General features: G+C 50.7%; 1 protein-coding gene across 1 annotated transcript in view; it reads right to left on the bottom strand.

The window, feature by feature from the left end:
• Positions 1 to 3150, bottom strand: part of LEF1 (lymphoid enhancer binding factor 1) — a 136535-nt gene extending 133385 nt beyond the window's left edge. Inside the window, exon 1 of the mRNA XM_029077047.1 lies at positions 2951 to 3150. Within this exon, the coding sequence (XP_028932880.1) occupies positions 2951 to 3097 (147 nt within the window). The 5' untranslated portion in view covers positions 3098 to 3150. The remainder of the gene's footprint in view (positions 1 to 2950) is intronic.
• Between the last annotated feature and the right edge of the window lie 16080 nt (positions 3151 to 19230).

The raw sequence follows: 19230 nt of genomic DNA, 5'->3' as shown, positions 1-19230 counted from the left end.
AAAAGTGGGAAGTCTAAAGGAGGAAAGACCAGGGAAGGTTGGAGGATTGGGAAACTTGGGGGAGGCTGGAGGAGTGGAAAGACTGGAGATCAAGAAAGGGACAGTCTGAGGAAAGTGAAGAGGGAGAAGAGGAGGTATAGGAGGAAGAGAGGTTAGGAGGTTCTTGTGCTCCTGTCCCCTAGGGAAATGGAGACGTGTAAGGAGGGGAAAGGTCCTGTAGATGGGCCAGGAGGTTTGAGAACTTAAACAAGAAATGAAAACTCTTCAGACTTCTGTGGGGTTCCCGGACGGGTTGCAGAGATGGCCGAGCACTCGCCCTACTCTCTCCCCATGGTCTCATTCATTCATTCATTCAATTGTAAATATTGAGCGCTTACCGTGTGCAGAGCGTTCTCGGCTCGAGCACACGCCTCTTCGCTCGGGCTTCGGCTTGGATAGTAATAATAATAATTATAGCATACATTAAGTGCCTATTATGTGCCAGGCGCTGTACTAGGCAGTAGGGTGGATACAAGCAAATTGGGTCCGGTCCAGCCTCTATCCCACGTAGGGCTCTCAGTCTCCGTCCCCATTTTCCAGAGGAGGTAACTGAGGCCCAGATAAGTGAAACGACTTGCCCAAGGTCACACAACAGACACGTGGCAGAGCGGGGATTAGAAGCCAGACTGACTCCTGACTCCCAGGCCCGTGCTCCAGCCACTGGGCCAGGCTGCTGCCATACTGGATGGCGGCGGTGCCCTCCCGCACCCCAGCTGTCCGGGGGTTGGGGGCCAGGGGTGGGGTGGGGGCAGCTAGTCCGGTGAGCTCGAGCCCCCCGCAGGGCCAGGGGTGGCAGGGTCTCTCCCCGCCACCTCCCGGCCAGGGTCTTCCCAGCTCCTCCTCATCCCCCACCGCCCCCAACCACCTTTCCTCCAGGCTCCTGGGTCTTCCTCTCCCTTTCTCCCACTCCTTGACACTCTCCTCCCCTCCTTTCCCTCTCCCCTTCCCTGCGCTCCTCTCCTTTCCACTCCTCTCCCCAGAGCACTTCTCTCCAGGGCACTCTTCTCTTCTTCTCCTCTCCCACCTTTCCTCTTCCCTTCCCGGCGCTACTCTCCTGTCCTCTCCTCTCCTGGGGGCACTGCTCTCCTCTCATCTCCCCCTCCTCTTCTCTCCTCTCCTCTTCCCTCTCCTCTCCTGTCCAGCCCTCTCCTTTCCTCACCTCTTCCTCTCCTCTTCTCTCCTGGCCTCTCTCCTGGCCTCTCCTCACCTCCCAGTGGCACTTCTCTCCTCCCTCCTCTCCTGTCCTCTTCTCTCCTCCTCTTCTTCTCTCCTCTCCTGTCCTCTCTTCTCCTCTTCCCCTCTTCCTCTCCCCTGTCCCCTCCTCTCCTCCTCGCCTCCTGTCCCGCCCTGTCCTGTCGGGCCCGGGCCCGGTCCCGTCCCCTCCCGCCCCGGGCCGAGGCTGGGAGCGCGGCGGAACGGTTGTCCCTCCCGCAACTTCCCTCCGGGAGCGCGAAGACGCGGGGGATCCGCTCCGGACCACAAACTTGGGGGGGTCATTCCAGAGCAATTCCAGGTCCCATCTCCGCGGGGGGGAAAAAACAAAAAACCCTTCCAACGTTTCGGGGAAAAAAACCCAACAAACAAAAAACCCAACCCCTCCAGGGCAGGGCTCAGCTCTCCTTGGGGTGGCTTCTTGGGAAGCTAAATTTGGGCTAATAATAATAATGGCATTTGCTGAGCGCTTACTATGTGCCAAGCCCTTTTCTAAGCGCTGAAGCAAAGTTCATTCGATTCATTCAATCGTATTTATTGAGCGCTTACTATTCGCAGAGCGCTATACTAAGCGCTTGAATAAGACTAATGATGGCATTTGTTAAACGCTTACTACGTGCTGAGCACGGTTCTAAGCACGGGGGCGGATACGAGGTAATCAGATTGTCCCACGTGGGGCTCACATTTTTCCAGATGAGGTAACTGAGGCCCAGAGAAGTGAAGTGAACGGCCCACGGTCACACAGCTGATAAATGGCAGACCCGGGATTAGACCCCACGACCTCTGACTCCCAAGACCGTGGTCTTTCCACTAATAATAATAATTATTACTATTATGGTATTTGTTAAGCGCTTACTATGTGCAAAGCACTGTTCTAAGCACTGGGGTTGATACAAGGCGATCAGGTTGTCCCACGTGGGGCTCACAGTCTTAAACCCCATTTTAGAGATGAGGTAACTGAGGCCCAGAGAAGTGAAATGACCGGCCCAAGGTCACCCAGTAGAGGAGAGAGAGGTCGAGCCGGGATGAGACCCCACGACCTCTGACTCCCAAGCCCGTGGTCTTTCCACCGAGCCCCGCTGCTTTTTAATCCCCATTTTTCCAGATGACGATGATGGTATTTGTTAAAAGCGCTTACTATGTGCAAAGCACTGTTCTAAGCACTGGGGTTGATACAAAGTAATCAAGTTGTCCCACGTGGGGATCACGGTTTCAATCCCCATTTCAGAGATGAGGTAACTGAGGCCCAGAGAAGGGAAGTGACCGGCCTAAGGTCACCCAGCTGATAAGTAGCCGAGCCGGGATGAGACCCCACGACCTCTGAGTCCCAAGCCCGTGGTCTTTCCACTGAGCCCCGCTGCTTTTTAACCCCCATTTTTCCAGGTGACGATGATGGTATTTGTTAAGCGCCGTGTGCCAAGCACTGTTCTAAGCACTGGGGTAGATACAAGGTAATCAGGTTGTCCCACGTGGGGCTCCCCATTTTAGAGATGAGGTAACTGAGGCCTAGAGAAGTGAAGTGACCGGCCCAAGGTCACTCAGCTAAGTGGCCGAGCTTGTTGAGACCCCACGACCTCTGACTCCCCCGACGGAGCCCCAGTCGAAGTCCGTCCTCGTTGGTCCCAAGCGGTCCTGGAGGCCCTGTGGGTGCCCAGGATTTGGGGATGGAGCCCCCCGCCCCCCACCCCCCCAGGCTCACCTCGTGGCCGTTGCCGGCGGGGGCGATTTCGGACTCGTTGACCAACGAGGACTTGATGTCGGCCAGGTCCCCTTCCTCCTCGGGGTGGCTGATCTCGGCGAAGATCTTCTCCTTCTGCGGGTCGCCCTCGTCCTTGAAGGGGATCATCTCGTCGGTGGCGCAGAGCTCCGGGTCCCCTCCGGAGCCCCCGGGCCCCCCGGCTCCCCCGGACCCCCCGCCGCCGCCGACGCCCCCGGACAGCTGGGGCATCTCGGCCTCTCCCGGCGGTCCTGTCCTCTTCCCCTTCCCGACCCCTCCTCTCCTCTCCTCTCCCCTTCCCGGAGAGGCACCGGGCTGGGAAGCGGTGGCCCCCAAATCCTCCGGCCCTCGGGGGTCCTGGGGTGGAGGGAGGGCCGGGGGGCGATCCAGGGGGGCCCGGAGGGGGGTCGGCGAGGTCTGCAGAAGGGGCGGGGGGCACGGCCGCAGGGTCGAGGTCGAAGCGCCCAAATCCTTATCTTCCTGCGGAATTCCCCGGGACGGAATCCCAAAGGCTCCGGCCTTCGGCGGGGTCCCCCAGGACCCGAAGCGGCAGGAGGAGACGGGAGAGGGGAGGGCAGCCTCCACTTCCTGGAGGAGAAGGAAAAATAACCACAATTTTTTTTAAAAAAAACCCAAAACCAGAAGAAGAAAAAGAAGAAAAGAAATAACTTCCAATTCCCTGGAGCTCGCTGCGTCTTCCCCTCTCCGCGGGTGTCTATCCCAGGGCGCGTTTGAGTCTGGGGGAGGAGGGGGCCGAGGGAGGGAAAGAGGAGAGAAAAGTTGGGCGAGAATAAAGTTGGCTTTTCCCTCCTCCGGTGCCTCGGAGACCGGCGGGCCCAAAGGAGCCGAAAGGAGGAGAGCTTCTTTCCCAGCCCCCGAAAGAGCGAGGCGAGAAAGGTCCAGGGCGCAGAGAGGGACCTCTCTCCAAATCTCCCCCTCCGAGCGCCGTCCTTTGTTCCCGGGCCCGAGGGGCCCCGGCTTCCAAGCAGGGATGGTCTCTTATCTGTTCCCGAATTGTCCATTCCAAGCGCTTAGTCCAGTGCTCTGCACATAGGAAGCGCTCAGTAAATACTATTGAATGAATGAATGAATGAATGAAGCGCGGGGTCCGGACCTGCCTCGAGGCTCCCGAGGCTCAGCTGGGACGGGGAAGGGGGGGGAGGGAAAAAGCCAAATTCCCGGCCAACCTGGGATCTCCGGGAGCGCCGACTGCCTCGTGCTCTTCGCCCTTCTCAGGTGAGCGGCTCCTTCTCCTCCCCCCTTCCTCCTCTCCCTCCTCCTCCTTTTCCACCCCCCCTCCTCCTCTTTTCCTCCTCCTCTCCCTTCGCCCCCCTCCCCCTTCTCCTTCACCTTCCCTTCTTCCTCCTCCTTCTTCTCCTCGGAGCAGAAAAGAGACCCACAGTCCCTCCTAGGCCCTCCTCCTCTTCCCCTTCCCCCTCCTCCTCCTCCTCCTCCTCCTCCTCTCTAGGCTGCCGGCTTTGAGGGGGGAGGGAGGGAGGAAGGGAGAGGAGGGGAGGAGGTGGCGATTGAGATTTTTTTCCCCCCTTAGCCTGTAGGACGAGACCTTGTGTGTGTGTCCAAGGAAAGAGGCAACGTGGGAGAGGGAGAGGGGAAAGGACCTGCTTTGCTGCTCCTGCAGAGGGGGTCCCCGCTTGACTTGTGTGAAGTGGAAGAAGTGGAGTCTGTTTCTGCGATGTAACTTTAGCATCTCCCTCCCTCCCTCCTCCCCAAGAGAGGGAGTGGGTGGGTTGGGGGTGGGGGGAGATGAAAGCAAAGCCGCCGCTCTGATTGACACCACATTGATAGACGCTCTGGAAAGGGGGAATCCAGGAGGAGGAGGGGAGTCGGAGAAGGGGAGGAGTCGGGATTGAAGGAGAAAATGTAACCAGACCCAAATCCCTCTGCAAGGGATAGGGAGAACGGAACGGATGGAGGCTGGAAAAACAGAGGAGAGAGTGTTGGTGCCTCGTTTGGGAAATTTTTTCCCCCTCATTTCTAGTAGGGCAGTGAAGTCTCATGCCCCTGTCGGAAATGGGGTGTCGGGGGTGGGGGCGTTAAGAGAGTTGGAAGGAACACTGAAGCCAAGGGGAGAAGTTGAACGTGATAACAGAACGCTCCCGCCTTCAGTTTTCTATCTCCAGGAGGCATGGAAAGGGTTTAAGAAGCCTGGTGGGTTGTTGGGTTGGTTTTTTTTTTTCCGACAAACAACTCTACTTGTGAATGTATGTTTGCATATACACAGCACAAACGAGAGAATAGAGGGGAGCGATGAGTCTCCGTAAGGCGCCGACAGTTTCCTTTCCCAACCCAAGGTGCTCCTTGATTTCGAGGAGCAAAGAGCGTGATTTTAGGGGGAGTGGGAGGAAGCCTCTCTCTCTAAGGTTACCCCGACACATCTCTCCGTTCCCGGGAAAGGCGAACCCACTCCACCCCTGCCACAAATTTGGGGAAAGGACTGGGTTTTGACCTAAGCTTGGATCGAAAGTTGGTTTTAGTTGATTGTTCCTGGTACTGTTATTATTATTATTGTTTACGGTTTGGGGGACAGGGAGTGCATTGTGTGGAGGGGACACGTGAAATGAATTTGGTTACGAAGACGGAGGAAAGAAGGGTAGCTGGGGTTCTCCTCCCCAAAATTCAGCAAGGCAGTCATCGACTGAGGTCCGTCTCCCACCTTGAACTGAAAATTTTAGAAATGCTTTCCCCGGATTCAGAATTTTTTGCTCCATTATAGGTAAGGGCAGAGAAAGATGACAGGCTCGCCGCCAAGAAAAACCAACCCATTCAAAAGTATCAGTGGTTGTCAAGGAAAAACAACCGATTCAAAGCTGTCAGTGGTTGTGTAACAAGGTACACAACCTCCCCCTGGTTACCAAAGCTGCGGTACCAAGAGGACCCACTCTCTCTGATAGTCCCATGCGTGGGGGATGCAAGGGGATAGGTCGTGAGTCGAAAATAACATCCCGGGAAAATTGGGATATTTGAAAGGACACGAATGTACAGTAGTTCCACTGTAAAAAAAAAAAAAATCACAGCTAGGGGAAAGAAGAAAAGGATAGAGAGGGTCGAGGAGAGGGGGGGATTATTTCATGCGTTTTGAATAGCTGATGATTTTACGTTTTAGAGGGAAAACCCAAAAGCAAACCATCCTAGTTGGAAATCGATCCTAAAAAGTTGGGAAGGAACTCCAATGACATTTTTAATTTTTTAGTAAGCACATCCCGTGAGGTCGTGCTTGGGTGTCGGTGTGCAGTTTTTTCAATCTTCGGATATTTTAAAAAGCAAGCTTCGCCCCCAGAAATGCAGGGGGACGTCAACCCTGTACCCCAGACAGACGATCGGAAGGCAATCAGATAGAAAAGATAATTTTCCCCAAACCCTGTCTGGATGAAACCAACTCTCAGGAAAAGCCGACCAACCAACCGAATCCCGGGTGGGGTCAGAGGATGAGGATGGAGATAGAGGGGAGGGAGAGATGCGCTGGGAGCCGCAGAAGGTAAACGGTGATTTTTACATTCACCTGTCAAAGTGTTAAAACTAATCTGAATCCCATTTTCCCCTCTGTGCTAATTGTCTGGACTTCCAGGCTCATTTGGGGAACAACTTGGTGCCTGAGAGATGACAACGCCAGGAAATGGGACAATAATTAGCGGGAAACTACCTCCTAGGAGCCAATCGATAGGGGAGAGGGGGGAAAAAAGGCGTTCCACTTGGTAGGTGATTCCTAGCAGGAATCCGCTTTAGGAAGTATTGTGGTGTCTGGAGAAACCAATCCCACGCCCCAGAATTCCCATCCCGCCAAAGGATGGTTTTGAGGTGTCGCTTTCCACTTACTTGGCTGCAGAGATTCTGTTTAAGGAGAAATCCCGACACACCCCCGAAAAGATGTGGTGGGAACCAGGTGACATTACCAGGTGGAATTCGCCTTTCCCGGGAAAAGAGAGGGCGCGGGGGATGTGGCGAGGTAGCCCTGGGGGGGCTGCTATGCCCCCCACTCTCCCTAATAATTGGTTCGAAAGCCCCGCTGCATAGATATTCGGTCGCCTTAATTATTTTAGCCATTTAGTCGTTGGGGGGAGAGGGTCAATTAGCAATCAGGAGCCCCCCATGGAATCGGTGTGACCCAGGAAGGCACAGGGAGCCCCTTTTTTGGGGGGTGGGGAAGGGGGTCCCTGTCTATCCCGCCCCCCTCGTCCTGCCCACTGGGGCCGCATGGTCAGTCTAATCTACCCCTCCAGAATGAGGCTATTCCGGGGAGGGGGGGAGACGTTTTCCTGTGACTTTCAATCCGTTTGCGAAACAATTGCTACAGGGCTGGCTTGTATTTTCCTTTCCCGCATTGTTGCTTTGTTTGTTTATTCCGTTTAAGTCTGGGGCCGGGGGGGAAGGGAAGGGAGGGTGATACCCGACCCCCCCCCCCTTATTCCCCGGACCCTAGCGGGGAGTTTTCTTCTGGGAACGATCCCCCACTTAAGCTCCGAACAAAAGGAGGGGCTGAGAAAGTCGAGGCAGATCACACACACAGAGACACACACACAGACACTTACTTCCAACATGTTTCAGAGATGCTCTTCTGCCTTTAGCCAGAGGGGGGGTAAAAATTCAAAGCAGCATTTTGCTGCCAAATTAGTCTACACAAAATAAACTGTGTGTTTAATTAAAGGGAGAAGAGCGGTGTCCTTTAAGAAGGGAGGCTCCCTGCCCTCCCCTCCCCTCTTTCCCGGACTCCCCTTTCGGGGCGCAGTTTCCTCCTCCTGGAGAACTGAAGTCCTTTCCGACCCCATTTTTGGGGGGCAGAAGAGAGATGGGGGTGGGAGAGAGGGGGACAAAAGGAAGGAGAGGGAGACGATTTGCAACAAGAAGGGGACACCGAGGAGAGTCGGGGTTGGAGGCCAGGTCGGACTGGAGGCAGCGCTCAGCCCCCCGTAGTTGCTACCGCCTCTAATTTTTATTATTACTACGGCATTTGTTAAGCGCTTAATATGTCCCGGGCACCGTTCTAAGCGCTGGGGCGGACACGAGATAATGGGGTTGGACCCAGTCCCTGTCCCACCCAAGGCTCACAGTCTTACTCCCCGTTTTACAGAGGAGGGAGGCACGGAGAAGTGAAGTGACTTGCACAAGGTAACACAGCAGACAAGTGGCGGAGTCGGGATTAGAACCCAGGTCCTTCTGACTCCGTGCGCTACCCACTAGGTTTTGGACCATCTCGGAAGAGGCAGAGTGGGAGGAAGTTGCAGGGGTGTGGGGAAGCAGCATGACATGGGCCTGGGAGTCAGAAGGTCATGGGTTCTAATCCCTGCTCCGCCTTTTGTCTGCTGTGTGACCTTGGGCAAACCATTTAACTCCTCCGTGTCTCAGTTGCCTCATCTCTAAAATGGGGATGAAGACTGTGAGCCCCTCCTGGGACTACCTGATTACCTTTATCTACCCCAGTGCTTAGAACAGTGATAGGCACAAGGTAAGCGCTTAACAAACGCCTAATTATCATCATCATTATTATTCCCCATGCCTCAGTTACCTCATCTGTAAAATGGGGATTAAGACTGGGAGCCCCACTTGGGACAACCTGATTACCTTCGAATAGAGCTTGGCACATAGTAAGCGCTTAACAAATACCACTATCATTATTATTCTTATTGCAAATGGCAGGGATCACGCCCTCACCCTAAAATCCTTTTCCACCCTCCAGAGTATCATACACCTTCTCCTCGATCCGGACCCCATCCGAGGCGAGGCTTGGCCCCCCCAACAGCCTCCTCAGCAGAGAGAAGCCCCCAAAGGCCCCTCTGTTTCGGACTGAGATCCACCCCACCCCTTCAACCTCGAGGCTCCCTTCCATTAGTGTCTGACAAGCCCCCTTCCTTGCAGGGCTACTGTCTGGGCGCCCCTGGGGACCCCTCCCCTCCCTCGCAGACCCACGTACACACCCTAGGTATGTCATCGGGTCGGGATCTGCAAGGACATTTCTTTCCCTGGTCCCTGGGTAACATGCAACCCGCTTCTCTCCAGCTAAATTGTAAGTTCCCCGAGGGCGGAGATCATGCAGACCAATTTCTATTACGGTCTCCTAAGGCGCTCAGTAAATACTACAGATGGATTGTTTTCTTGCCGTACCTCCCAGCCTCCCCACCTGCGCTGCAAAAGCTGCAAAGGAATATCCTGGGAACGTCAGAGAAGCAGCAGGGCGTATTCATTCAACCGTATTTATTGAGCGCCTACTGGGTGCAGAGCACTGTGCTAAGCGCTTAATTGTTAAGAGCACGGGCCTGGGAGTCAGAAGGTCTTAGGTTCTAATCCCGGCTCTCCCACTTGTCCGCTGTGAGACCTTAAGCAAGTCACTTCACTCCTCTGGGCCTCAGTTCCCTCATCTGTAAAATGGGGATTGAGACAGGGAGCCCCACGTGGGCCAGGGACTGTAGACCCTAAGCAGGGAATGTCACTTTCATTGTTGTACTGAACTTTCCCAAGAGCTCAGCACAGTGCTCTGCGCACAATCAGCGCTCAATAAATACGATCGAATGAACTGAATGAATGGACCCGATTTGCTCTTGTCCACCCCAACGCTTGATACGGTGCCTGGCACACAGTAAGCAATTCACAGACACCACAGTTATTATCATTATTAATTATTATTAGCGAAAGGGGGGTGCACAGGAGAAGGGGCGAGAAGGGGGAGGGGGCAGGGATAAGAAGCGGCGTGCCTTCGTGGAAAGAGAGTCAGAGGACGTGGGTTCTGATCCGGCTCCGCCGCCTGTCTGCCGTGTGACCTCGGGCCAGTCACTTAACTTCTCGGTGCACTTAACTTCCCTCATCTGTGAAACGGAGACTAATAAGACTGTGAGCCTCACATGGGGCAACCTGACTACCTCGCATCTAACCCAGCGTTTAGAACGGTGCCTGGCACAGAGTAAACGCTTAATACCATCATCATTATTTTTATTAATTTAAGTTTATGGCATGGACGGCTCGCCCCCTTTTCCCCCCACTAGGAAAACTTTCTCATGAAACTGGGGGGAGGCCCGGGAACAGGGCCGAATCGTACTTCCCAAGCGCTTAGTACAGTGCTCTGAACAGAGTAAGGGCTCAATAAACACACAAGCACCCTCTTTTTCCCTCCTCTTTCCCTCCCATCCCACAAGGATCCGTGCATCTCCTAGCTGGAGGCACAAGCCACATGGTTTGAGATCCACCCTCTGCAGAGAGAGGTTCCTTATATAGACCAAGGGCGGTGTTTGGGGAGGGATGAGGATTGGGGAGGGGGGGAGGTTGGGAGCGGTGCGGCGGCTGCCTTTGAAGTCTGGGCGGCTGGCCTCTTTCATCCTCTTTCTCTCTCTCTCTCTCTCTCCCCCTTTTTTTTTTTTCTCCCTTCCTGGCCCCTTTGTGTGACTAAATTTGGCGAGAACATGGAGCCGAGCCAGGCTTTCCACGTGTGCTCCCAGCTCCCAGCTGAGAACGCAAAGAGTTCTCTTCCGGGTAAGGAGACGGAGGGAAAGATCAAAGAGTTTGGGGAGTTGGATCCTGAAATGTGAATTGAAAATAAAAATCAAGTCTGGACACATTCCAGTTGCTAAAGCAAAACCAATCCCGAGTAGAGGCAGTGAGACTCTCGCTCCTTCTCCCCTTCTCCTCCCACCCCCAAGCCACACACGCACACACAGACACACAGACACACTTGAGCAGATGGAACTAAATAGAAAGAGGACATAGGGAAGCACTTAGTTTTTCCAGATTTTTTGTTTTGTACTTAGTTTATTAGGGAAAATATCTTGTTCGTAATTACCGTTACGTGAAGCCAAATTTCTTCTGCTATAAATATTGTTTACTTTCAATGGGCTTTGCAGTTTCTTGTGCTGGTGAACAGAATACTGGTATGACACACACCACAGTACACAGGATTTTATTATTCTAAATCGTGGAATCGGCATCTTTTTTTTCTTGGAGAGTCGGATCGGGCATGACTTTTTAAAGAGCAACCTTTAGAGTTATCCACCAGGTGCCTGTCTAGTTAGGCTGCCTTGGCACATGTCGATACAGATATTTTCCCATTTGTAGCTGGCAACGAAAGCTTCCAACTTAGTCCTCAACGCTGGTTTTTAAAAGTCCTTGAAAGTACACCCTTTTGAGTCTGTTGGTTTTCATGGATTTTCATTTTACCAGGATAAAAAGAAAGATCCGAGCTCTACCCCTATTTCACGAGAAGAATCGCCTCCTCTTTAAAGGGGTTAGATGGACAAGCGATTTTCCTTTCTCTCTCCAAGCTCATTGGGACCTTCTCTGGGAGATTGTCTCTCTCCTCTCCTTCCCCTCAGTCAGTCTTTCTTTCTTCTCCATGAGTCCCTTCCGTGTGTTCTTATCTCTTTGTCGCTGTCCTCCTCTGCTGGTTCTGTACTACCTGAGGAGGTGATGAAGCCTACAGGGCCAAATAACCCAGTTCAGGGAAACCTTGGGTCGTTTCCCCAATAGACATTGGGTCCATCTTCTTGGGGTAACCATCCGCGACCAGAGTCCGTGTCTCCTGGAGCAATCTGGTCTGTGATCCTGTCGGTGTTTGCCTGAGCACTGGAGGTGTAGGTGTAGGGAGAGATCAGGAAGGCAAGGAGGGAGTCTTCTTCTGTCCTTCACAGGGCATCACAAACCTTAGTGTGGGAACTGGGGTGGGGGAATGTATAATAATACAAAATGATGGTATTTTGTACCAAGCAATGTTCTAAGCGCTGGGGTGGATACAAGATAAACAGGTGGTCCCACGTGAAGCTCACTGTCTTCATCCCTATTTGACAGATGAGGGAACTGAGGCCCAGAGAAGCAGAGTGACTCGCCCAAGGTCACACCGCAGACAAATGGCGGAGCTGGGATTAGAACCCACATCCTCTCACTCCCAAGCCCGGGCTCTTGCCACTGGGTCATGCTCCACTTCATACTTCTTGAGGGACATGGACTGAGAAAATGCAAAATAATTTGAGCAGCAGTTAAGAGGGCCCACAAAGTGAGATAAAGCATTTTATCGCATCGAGGACAATATAAAATAATTTAGAAACATCCAGAACATTTGGGCCTTGTACTTTCTCAAGGGTTCAGTATGGCGCTCCGCATAGAGTAAGTGCTCAGGAAATACCTCTGATGGACTGATGAGGGGCAGAGTGAGATTTTGTACTGCAGGCTTGAGGCTTGCCGAGGAGTGAAACTAAGGGATAGCAATTACAGAAAAGCCTGGATTTTTAGATTTTATAACCTACCAGTTTCAGGGCAAGCCCTTCATCATCATGCTTCCTCTCTCTGTACTTTATATTAATGTCCGTGTCCCCCCACCTCTAGATTGTAAACTCTCTGAGGACTGGGAATACATCTATGAACGCCTAGTGCACTCTCCAAGCGCTTAGAACAGTGCTTTGCACACAGTAGGTGCTCAATAAGCACCTTTGGTTGATCATCAGTTCAACTCTCAATCATATTTATTGCGCTCTTACTGCGTGCAGAGCTCTGTACCAAGCTCTGGGGAGAGTACAGTGTAACAGACACATTCTCTGCCCAAAATGAGTTCACAGTCTAGAGGACTTTCATCCCAAGGGATGGACGTAGGGAAAACTAAACACCCCAGCCCCTCTCTTTCCCTCTTCTTCACCTTCCTCCCCGCCAACCGGGATAGATCCGCCACGTCCCTCGCTAGGAGCAGCGATTGCACTGAGCTGTTACACCTCTCTCGCAGCCGAACATTTGAGCCCAAAGACAAGAACGTTAGCCGGTCCTCTGGGCTTCCGGCCCGCTCCGTTTGGTAAACTTCCAAAGGGGCCTCGTCACTCTACCTCTGTGAGAGAGGGGTCTCCTTGTCCACGTTCTGCTCGGTAGTACACCGTAGGTGCTTAATGAAGGTGAAATTCTCATAATACTATTTCTAATCATGGTGATAATGATGTCTCATCAGCTGGATGGTCTCTGGAGAAGCAGCCTCCCTCTAGTACAGCCTGGCTTTGTGCATAGTCAGCATTTGGGTAAGAGCCTAATCCCTGGTTTGAGGCGAAAAGCCAAAGCCACAACCTTCTTGCCTAAAGGGGAGAGTGCTACCAACTGAGCCATATGGAGATTAATGCAGAATAAGGTCATTAGGCTTCATTGTTTATCCAGCTATTTAGAGCACAGATTTGTGTAAATTTCAGCTAGTGGAGTTGCAGTCTCCCTTTGATGTTGGTAATCTGCAAATTTTAGTGCTCAGGAAAAGTGCCAGATTGACAGTAACCTGAGGTATTCAGTGCACAGAAATCTTGGCGTGGTCTACATGGGCAAAATAAAGAGAAGAATTGAGCATTTATCCTACGAATTTGATCAGCGCAGTGAGACAATCTGGCTATTTAAGGCCAAAAGAAATCTCTTTCCCAAATTAGCACTTTTTGTTTCGTTTTGTTTTTCCCACTCTGAATCATCTGGATAATTGACTCAACTTTCCATTTCAGTTACCTGAGCAGACCCAAGTCGCTGCTCCAGGCAGAAATTTGGAGTTTCAACAACAGGTTCCAGCCATATGCTGGTCATGTGACCAAACTCGATGTAGAACCCATTCATTCATTCATTCAGTCGATCGTATTTATTGAGCGCTTCCTGTGTGCAGAGCACTGTACGAAGCGCTTGGAATGTACAATTCGGCAACACTGCCCCAGGGCTCTGTTCGGCCTGTAAACTCGATTCTCATCGAGATCGAGTCTAGGAAATGTGTCTACCGACTCAGTCGTCGTGGGCAGGGAACGTGTCTGCCGACTCTGTGTTGGTATATTGTTCTCTCCCAAGTGCTTAATAGTGTGCTCTGCCCACAGTTAGTGCGCACTGAAATACCACTGATTGATTATTTTCTGCTTTTGTTGACATGGATATGTGAAGTCTCCCGTCGGCTTCAGTGAAGATTTCTGAGGGAGGGCAGAGTAATAATAATGTTGGTATTTGTTAAGCGCTTACTATGTGCAGAGCGCTGGGGTGGACACAGGGGAATCAGGTTGTCCCACGTGGGGCTCACAGTCTTAATCCCCATTTTACAGATGAGATAACCGAGGCACAGAGAATAATACACTCTCCAGACTCACTACGTGTCCCCTCCAAACCTACCAATCGAGCAGTTAGCTCTTTGAGAGCAATTCAGACCTCCCGAGGCAAGATTTAAACTCGCCCTCTCCCATAATGTCACCCAACGCAATCCTTGGGACCTCTGGCTTTTGGCGGCCTATTGGCGAGATAGCAAACTCTTCTTTGTCTTTTTCTCACAGCTTTGCTCCCTAGATATTAAAAGCTATTTACAAACATCATACAGTGGCAAAAATAATGATCTCCATCTTACAGATGGAAACACTGATGCAATAAGAGGTTAAGAGACATAGACAAGATCACTGTTTACTGGAAAAGGAGTTCCAGAAACCAGAAGCAATTTCTGGTTCAGTGCTCCATTTCCAGGACAATGAAGCCTCTGTTCTTTCAACCCTGCTATGCATTAATATTAAGCCCATCTTAGCGTACTTTGCTGAGCAGACTGGTTAGTTGGTCGTATATTCTTTGAAATCGATCTACCAGTTTACCTGGATGCAAATACACAGGACTAGAGAAGCTGAGGACGGTATACAACTGGTCTTTGCCACAGCAAAGTGAGTTTTTATGAAAGTGTTCACGTAGCATATCGAAAACTTTTTTTGTCACCTCCCCTAATCAGAAGGCTCTTCAAAGAGCGATACCAGTTATTGCTGGTGTCTAAATGTCCGACCGTGGCACAAGCCCTACTATAACAGACGATGAGCAAGGCTAGAAGTGGCCTACTGGATAATGGACGGGCTTGGGAGTCAGAAGGACCTGGGTTCTAATCCCGCCCCTTGTCTGCTGTGTGAGCTGGGACAAGTCACTTCACTTTTCTGTCCCTCAGTTGCCTCACCTGTAAAGTGGGGATCATGACCGTGATTCTCACGTGGGTGGTGGACTGTGCCCAACCTGCTTAGTTTGTATTTGCCCCGGTGCTAGCACAGTGCCTGCTTTATAGTTAGCGCTTAACAAATACCATAAAAAAACCAAAACAAAACTCACCTTTCAGATAGAAAAATAGAGCCTGGAGGAGTAACCTAAAGAAGCAAGGTGTGATAGTGGAAAAAGCACAGGCTTGGGCATCAGAGGACCCGAGTTCTAATCCCAGCTCTGCCACTTGCCTGCTGGGTTATCTAGGGGAAGCCATTTCACTTCTCTATGCCTGAGCTTCCTCATCTGTAAAATGGGGATGAAATACCTGTGCTCTCCCCTGTGCAGACTGTGAGTCCCAGGTGGGACAGGGACTGTATCCAACCTTGTAAATACCCCAGTGCTTAGAACAGTGCTTGACAGTGCTCCTCTCCTCTTTCCCCACTCTCTTCTGCATTGCTCTTTCTCCCATCATTCATCCTCCCTCCCATCCCCATAACGCATAGGTATAGATCTGTATATATCTGTTATTTATGTATGTATGTATTTATTTATTTATGTCAATTAATATCTGTCTCCCCTCTAGATTGTGAGTTCACTGTAGGCAGGGAATGAGTCTGTTTATTGTTATACTGTACTCTCCCAAGTGCTCAATACAGTGCTTTGCCCACCATAAGTGCTCAATAAATATGATTGAATGAATGAATGACAGCGTTTAACAAATACTTTTATTATTATCATTACTATTGTGATTATTCTATTTTTCCAGCAGCTGTAGACAGGATACTTCCCAAGGCGGATCTCTTTGGATCACCCTGGATGATAAATAATCAGGGAAGGATTCCCCCTACCCAGTAGGTAGGCAAAGGTCTGGAAACTAGGGTGCTGAGTGCAACCCCCAGGGATGAGTCTTCTGAAGATTGATCACTTTCAATGTGACATCACCAGAAGCGCTAAGGGTAGAGAACATGAGGTAAGAAGAAAATGGCCGATAGCTAGCAGGTTGGGACCAAACTGGATTGCAGGGATCAGAAGGAAAAGTGAGTAAGAGTGATTGTCTTTTCTCATCAATCAACTGTCAGCAGTATTTATTGAGCTCCAGCTGTGTGCAGAGCACCATTCTAAGCACTTTAATAATATTGGTATTTGTTAAGCGCTTACTATGTGCAGAGCACTGTTCTAAGCGCTGGGGTAGACACAAGGGAATCAGGGTTGTCCCATGTGGGGCTCCCAGTCTTAATCCCCATTTTACAGATGAGGTAACTGAGGCACAGAGAAGTGAAGTGACTTGCCCACAGTCACCCAGCTGACAAGCGGCAGAGGGGGGATTCGAACGCATGACCGCTGACTCCGAAGCCCGTGCTCTTTCCACTGAGCCACGCTGCTCCTCTATACGATTCCCACCCTTACAATGTAGCCGGGGAAATGAACACTGAATTCAAATATAGGGCTGGAAAGCGCCCCATCTCTCCAAGCCTTTTGCCCCATGACCCTCTTCAAAGTGTGTGACTCCTCCCTTAGCCACTCAGACCAATCAATCAGTGGTATTTGTGGAGTGCTTACTGTGTGCAGAGCACTGTATTAAAGTCTTGGGAGAGTACAATATAACAAAGTCGTTAGACACATATCTCTGCTCACAAGGAGTTTACGCTCTAAAGAGAACACTGGCAGATTTCTGCCAAATCCCCTGTGCTGGAGCCGGTACCGAAAATTGGCTCAAACCCCTGCGACCAAAGAAAACCGATATCAAATCTAACCTGAATCTAATGGAGAGTTAGAGGGCGGGACAGAGAATGAGTGAGAGGAGGGAAAACTCAAAATACTTGGTTGGCTATTTGCTAATAGCTCTCAGATCGCCTCACATCTTCATTCAGCAGGACAGCTGAAGAGACATGATGGAAAGATCCCAAACAGCTGCTCGAGGAAAGCTGAAACAGGGAAACCTAAACAGGGGAAAGAGAAGAAATCCTTAAGAGACACGCAAAGCAAAATCTCAAACAACGTGCCGTCGCCGGGGACGGCTGGGAGACGAAGATGGATCTGCTTGGCGTGCCACAGTCCCAGCACAGAGAGGGAGGAATGAAAATGGCGGCAGGCAAAGTGAGTAGCGATTGCTACAGCGTTGCAAGAAGGAGTCTTAAATGCACCCCATGTGGAAAGGACTGTCAGTCATGTATTGCTCCTGCAAGCACTGCTGAAATCATCACAATAAAAATAATAATAATAATAATAATGTTGGTATTTGTTAAGCGCTTACTATGAGCAGAGCACTGTTCTAAGTGCTGGGGGAGATACAGGGTAATGGGGTCGTCCCACGTGAGGCTCACAGTTAATCCCCATTTTACAGATGAGGTAACTGAGGCCCAGAGAAGTGAAGTGACTTGCCCCCAGTCACACAGCTGACAAGCGGCAGAGCTGGGATTTGAACCCATGACCTCTGACTCCCAAGCCCGGGCTCTTTCCACTGAGCCACACTGCTTCTCTAGTTATCACAGCAGTAGGAACACCTTCAAACCTGAAGGGCAGCTATGTTTGACTCTCATTCAGTCAACGGTATGAGCACTTACCGTGGGCAGAGCACTGTACTAAGTGCTTGGGAGAGTACAGTACAACAGAGTTGGTAGACACTTCCCTACTCACCTCTACAGTCTAGAGGTTTGGAAGGAGTGAGAGCTAAAATGTGATTTCCTCCCTCTGGATTTGAACCCCCCATTCCTCCCTCTCCCTCCGTATTTGACAGATCGCCATTCTGTCCGTCTTCAAAGCTATACTAAAATCATATCTTTTCCAAGAAGCTTTCCCTGACTAACCTCTCTTTTCCTCACCTTGTTCTCCCTCCCTTCAGCATCGTCTATAAACTTGGGTGTGTATCCCCTAAGAATTATGTTACTCATCTCCTTTCTAGCCCCACAGCACAAATGTCCATATCTTTATAATAATAATGTTATTTGTTAAGCACTTACTATGTGCTGAGCACTGTTCTAAGCGCTGGGGTAGATAGAGGGTGATCAGGTTGTCCCACGTGAGGCTCACGGTCTTCATCCCCATTTTACAGATGAGGTAACTGAGGCCCAGAGAAGTAAAGTGACTTGCCCATCGTCACACAGCCGACAAGGGGCAGAGTCGGGATTCGAACCCATGACTGCTGACTCCCCAGCCCGGACTCTTTCCGCTGAGCTGCTTCCCTTACGTGTAATTTAATTTTGTTTTATTTTGCTACGTCATCCACTAGAATCTGGGCTCCTTGAGAGCTAAGATCGTGTCTTGTATCGTACTCTTCCACGTGCTTAGTACAGTGCTCTGCACCCAGTAAGTGCTCATTAAATACCATCGATTGATGGATTTAATTACCCAAATTACTTACTGAAGGCTTATCAGCAGAACTGATTCATCCACGGTTTCCAGTCTCCCCAGTGGCATGGGAAATTGCGATTTGGCTTCGGAACAGACCCCAGTACACAAAACATGTCCCGTCTGAGAATTTAATTGGGGAGTGAGGAGCATCAATAATTTTGGATCCCGTGCATAGGCAGAGCTTTTTGCGTCTCTTCAGATACATTGCACAACTTAGCCCTTAGCAAATTGCTTCTTTGAAAACAGGAAACCCTGACAAAATGGAATAATATTTTCTTTGTCAGGCCCGGGGATCGTTGGAATACAGTGACAAATATGGGCCGTCTTAAATGGCATAAAGTGAAATGGAGGGTTGGCTTGATTTTGCACCTCGGGCCCACGCCTAGGGTGATAGAGACCTCAGAATCCAGCAAACAGTGGTATTTAGTGAACACCTACTGTGCGCGGAGCCCAGTTCTAAGCACTTGGGAGAGTACATACAATGCAACAGAGTTGCTGGACAAGTTTGCTTCCCATAAGGAGATCACAATCAAGAGGAGGAGACTCTAACTTAGTCCTGGCTTGAAGCTCCACACTCTGAAGCCAAAATAGATATCTCTACGAGGCACCCTCACTCCCCTCTGCATCACCCTTGCACTTGGATTTAAATGCTTTATTCACCCCACCCTCAGCCCCACCGCACTTAGGTACAGATCTGTAAATGATTTTAATGTCTAGCCGGTAAACTCATTGTGGGCCGGGAACATATCTACCAACTCTGTTGTATTGTACTCTCCCTAGCGCTTAGTATGGTGCTCTGTGCTCAGAACACAGTAAATAAGTTTAATTGGTAAAAACCACCACACAGCCAGGAAATTTAGGGGCCTGCGTCTTAGACTGTTGGCTTGATATGGGCCGGGAATGTTCATTCAATTCATTCAATCGTATTTACTGAACACTTACTAATAATAGTAATAATGATGAGGATGGCATTTGGTAAGCGCTTA

This window comes from Ornithorhynchus anatinus, chromosome 12 (genome assembly GCF_004115215.2).
Source record: "Ornithorhynchus anatinus isolate Pmale09 chromosome 12, mOrnAna1.pri.v4, whole genome shotgun sequence".
Lineage (NCBI taxonomy): Eukaryota > Metazoa > Chordata > Mammalia > Monotremata > Ornithorhynchidae > Ornithorhynchus > Ornithorhynchus anatinus.
This window is presented reverse-complemented; position numbering and strand designations above follow the sequence as displayed.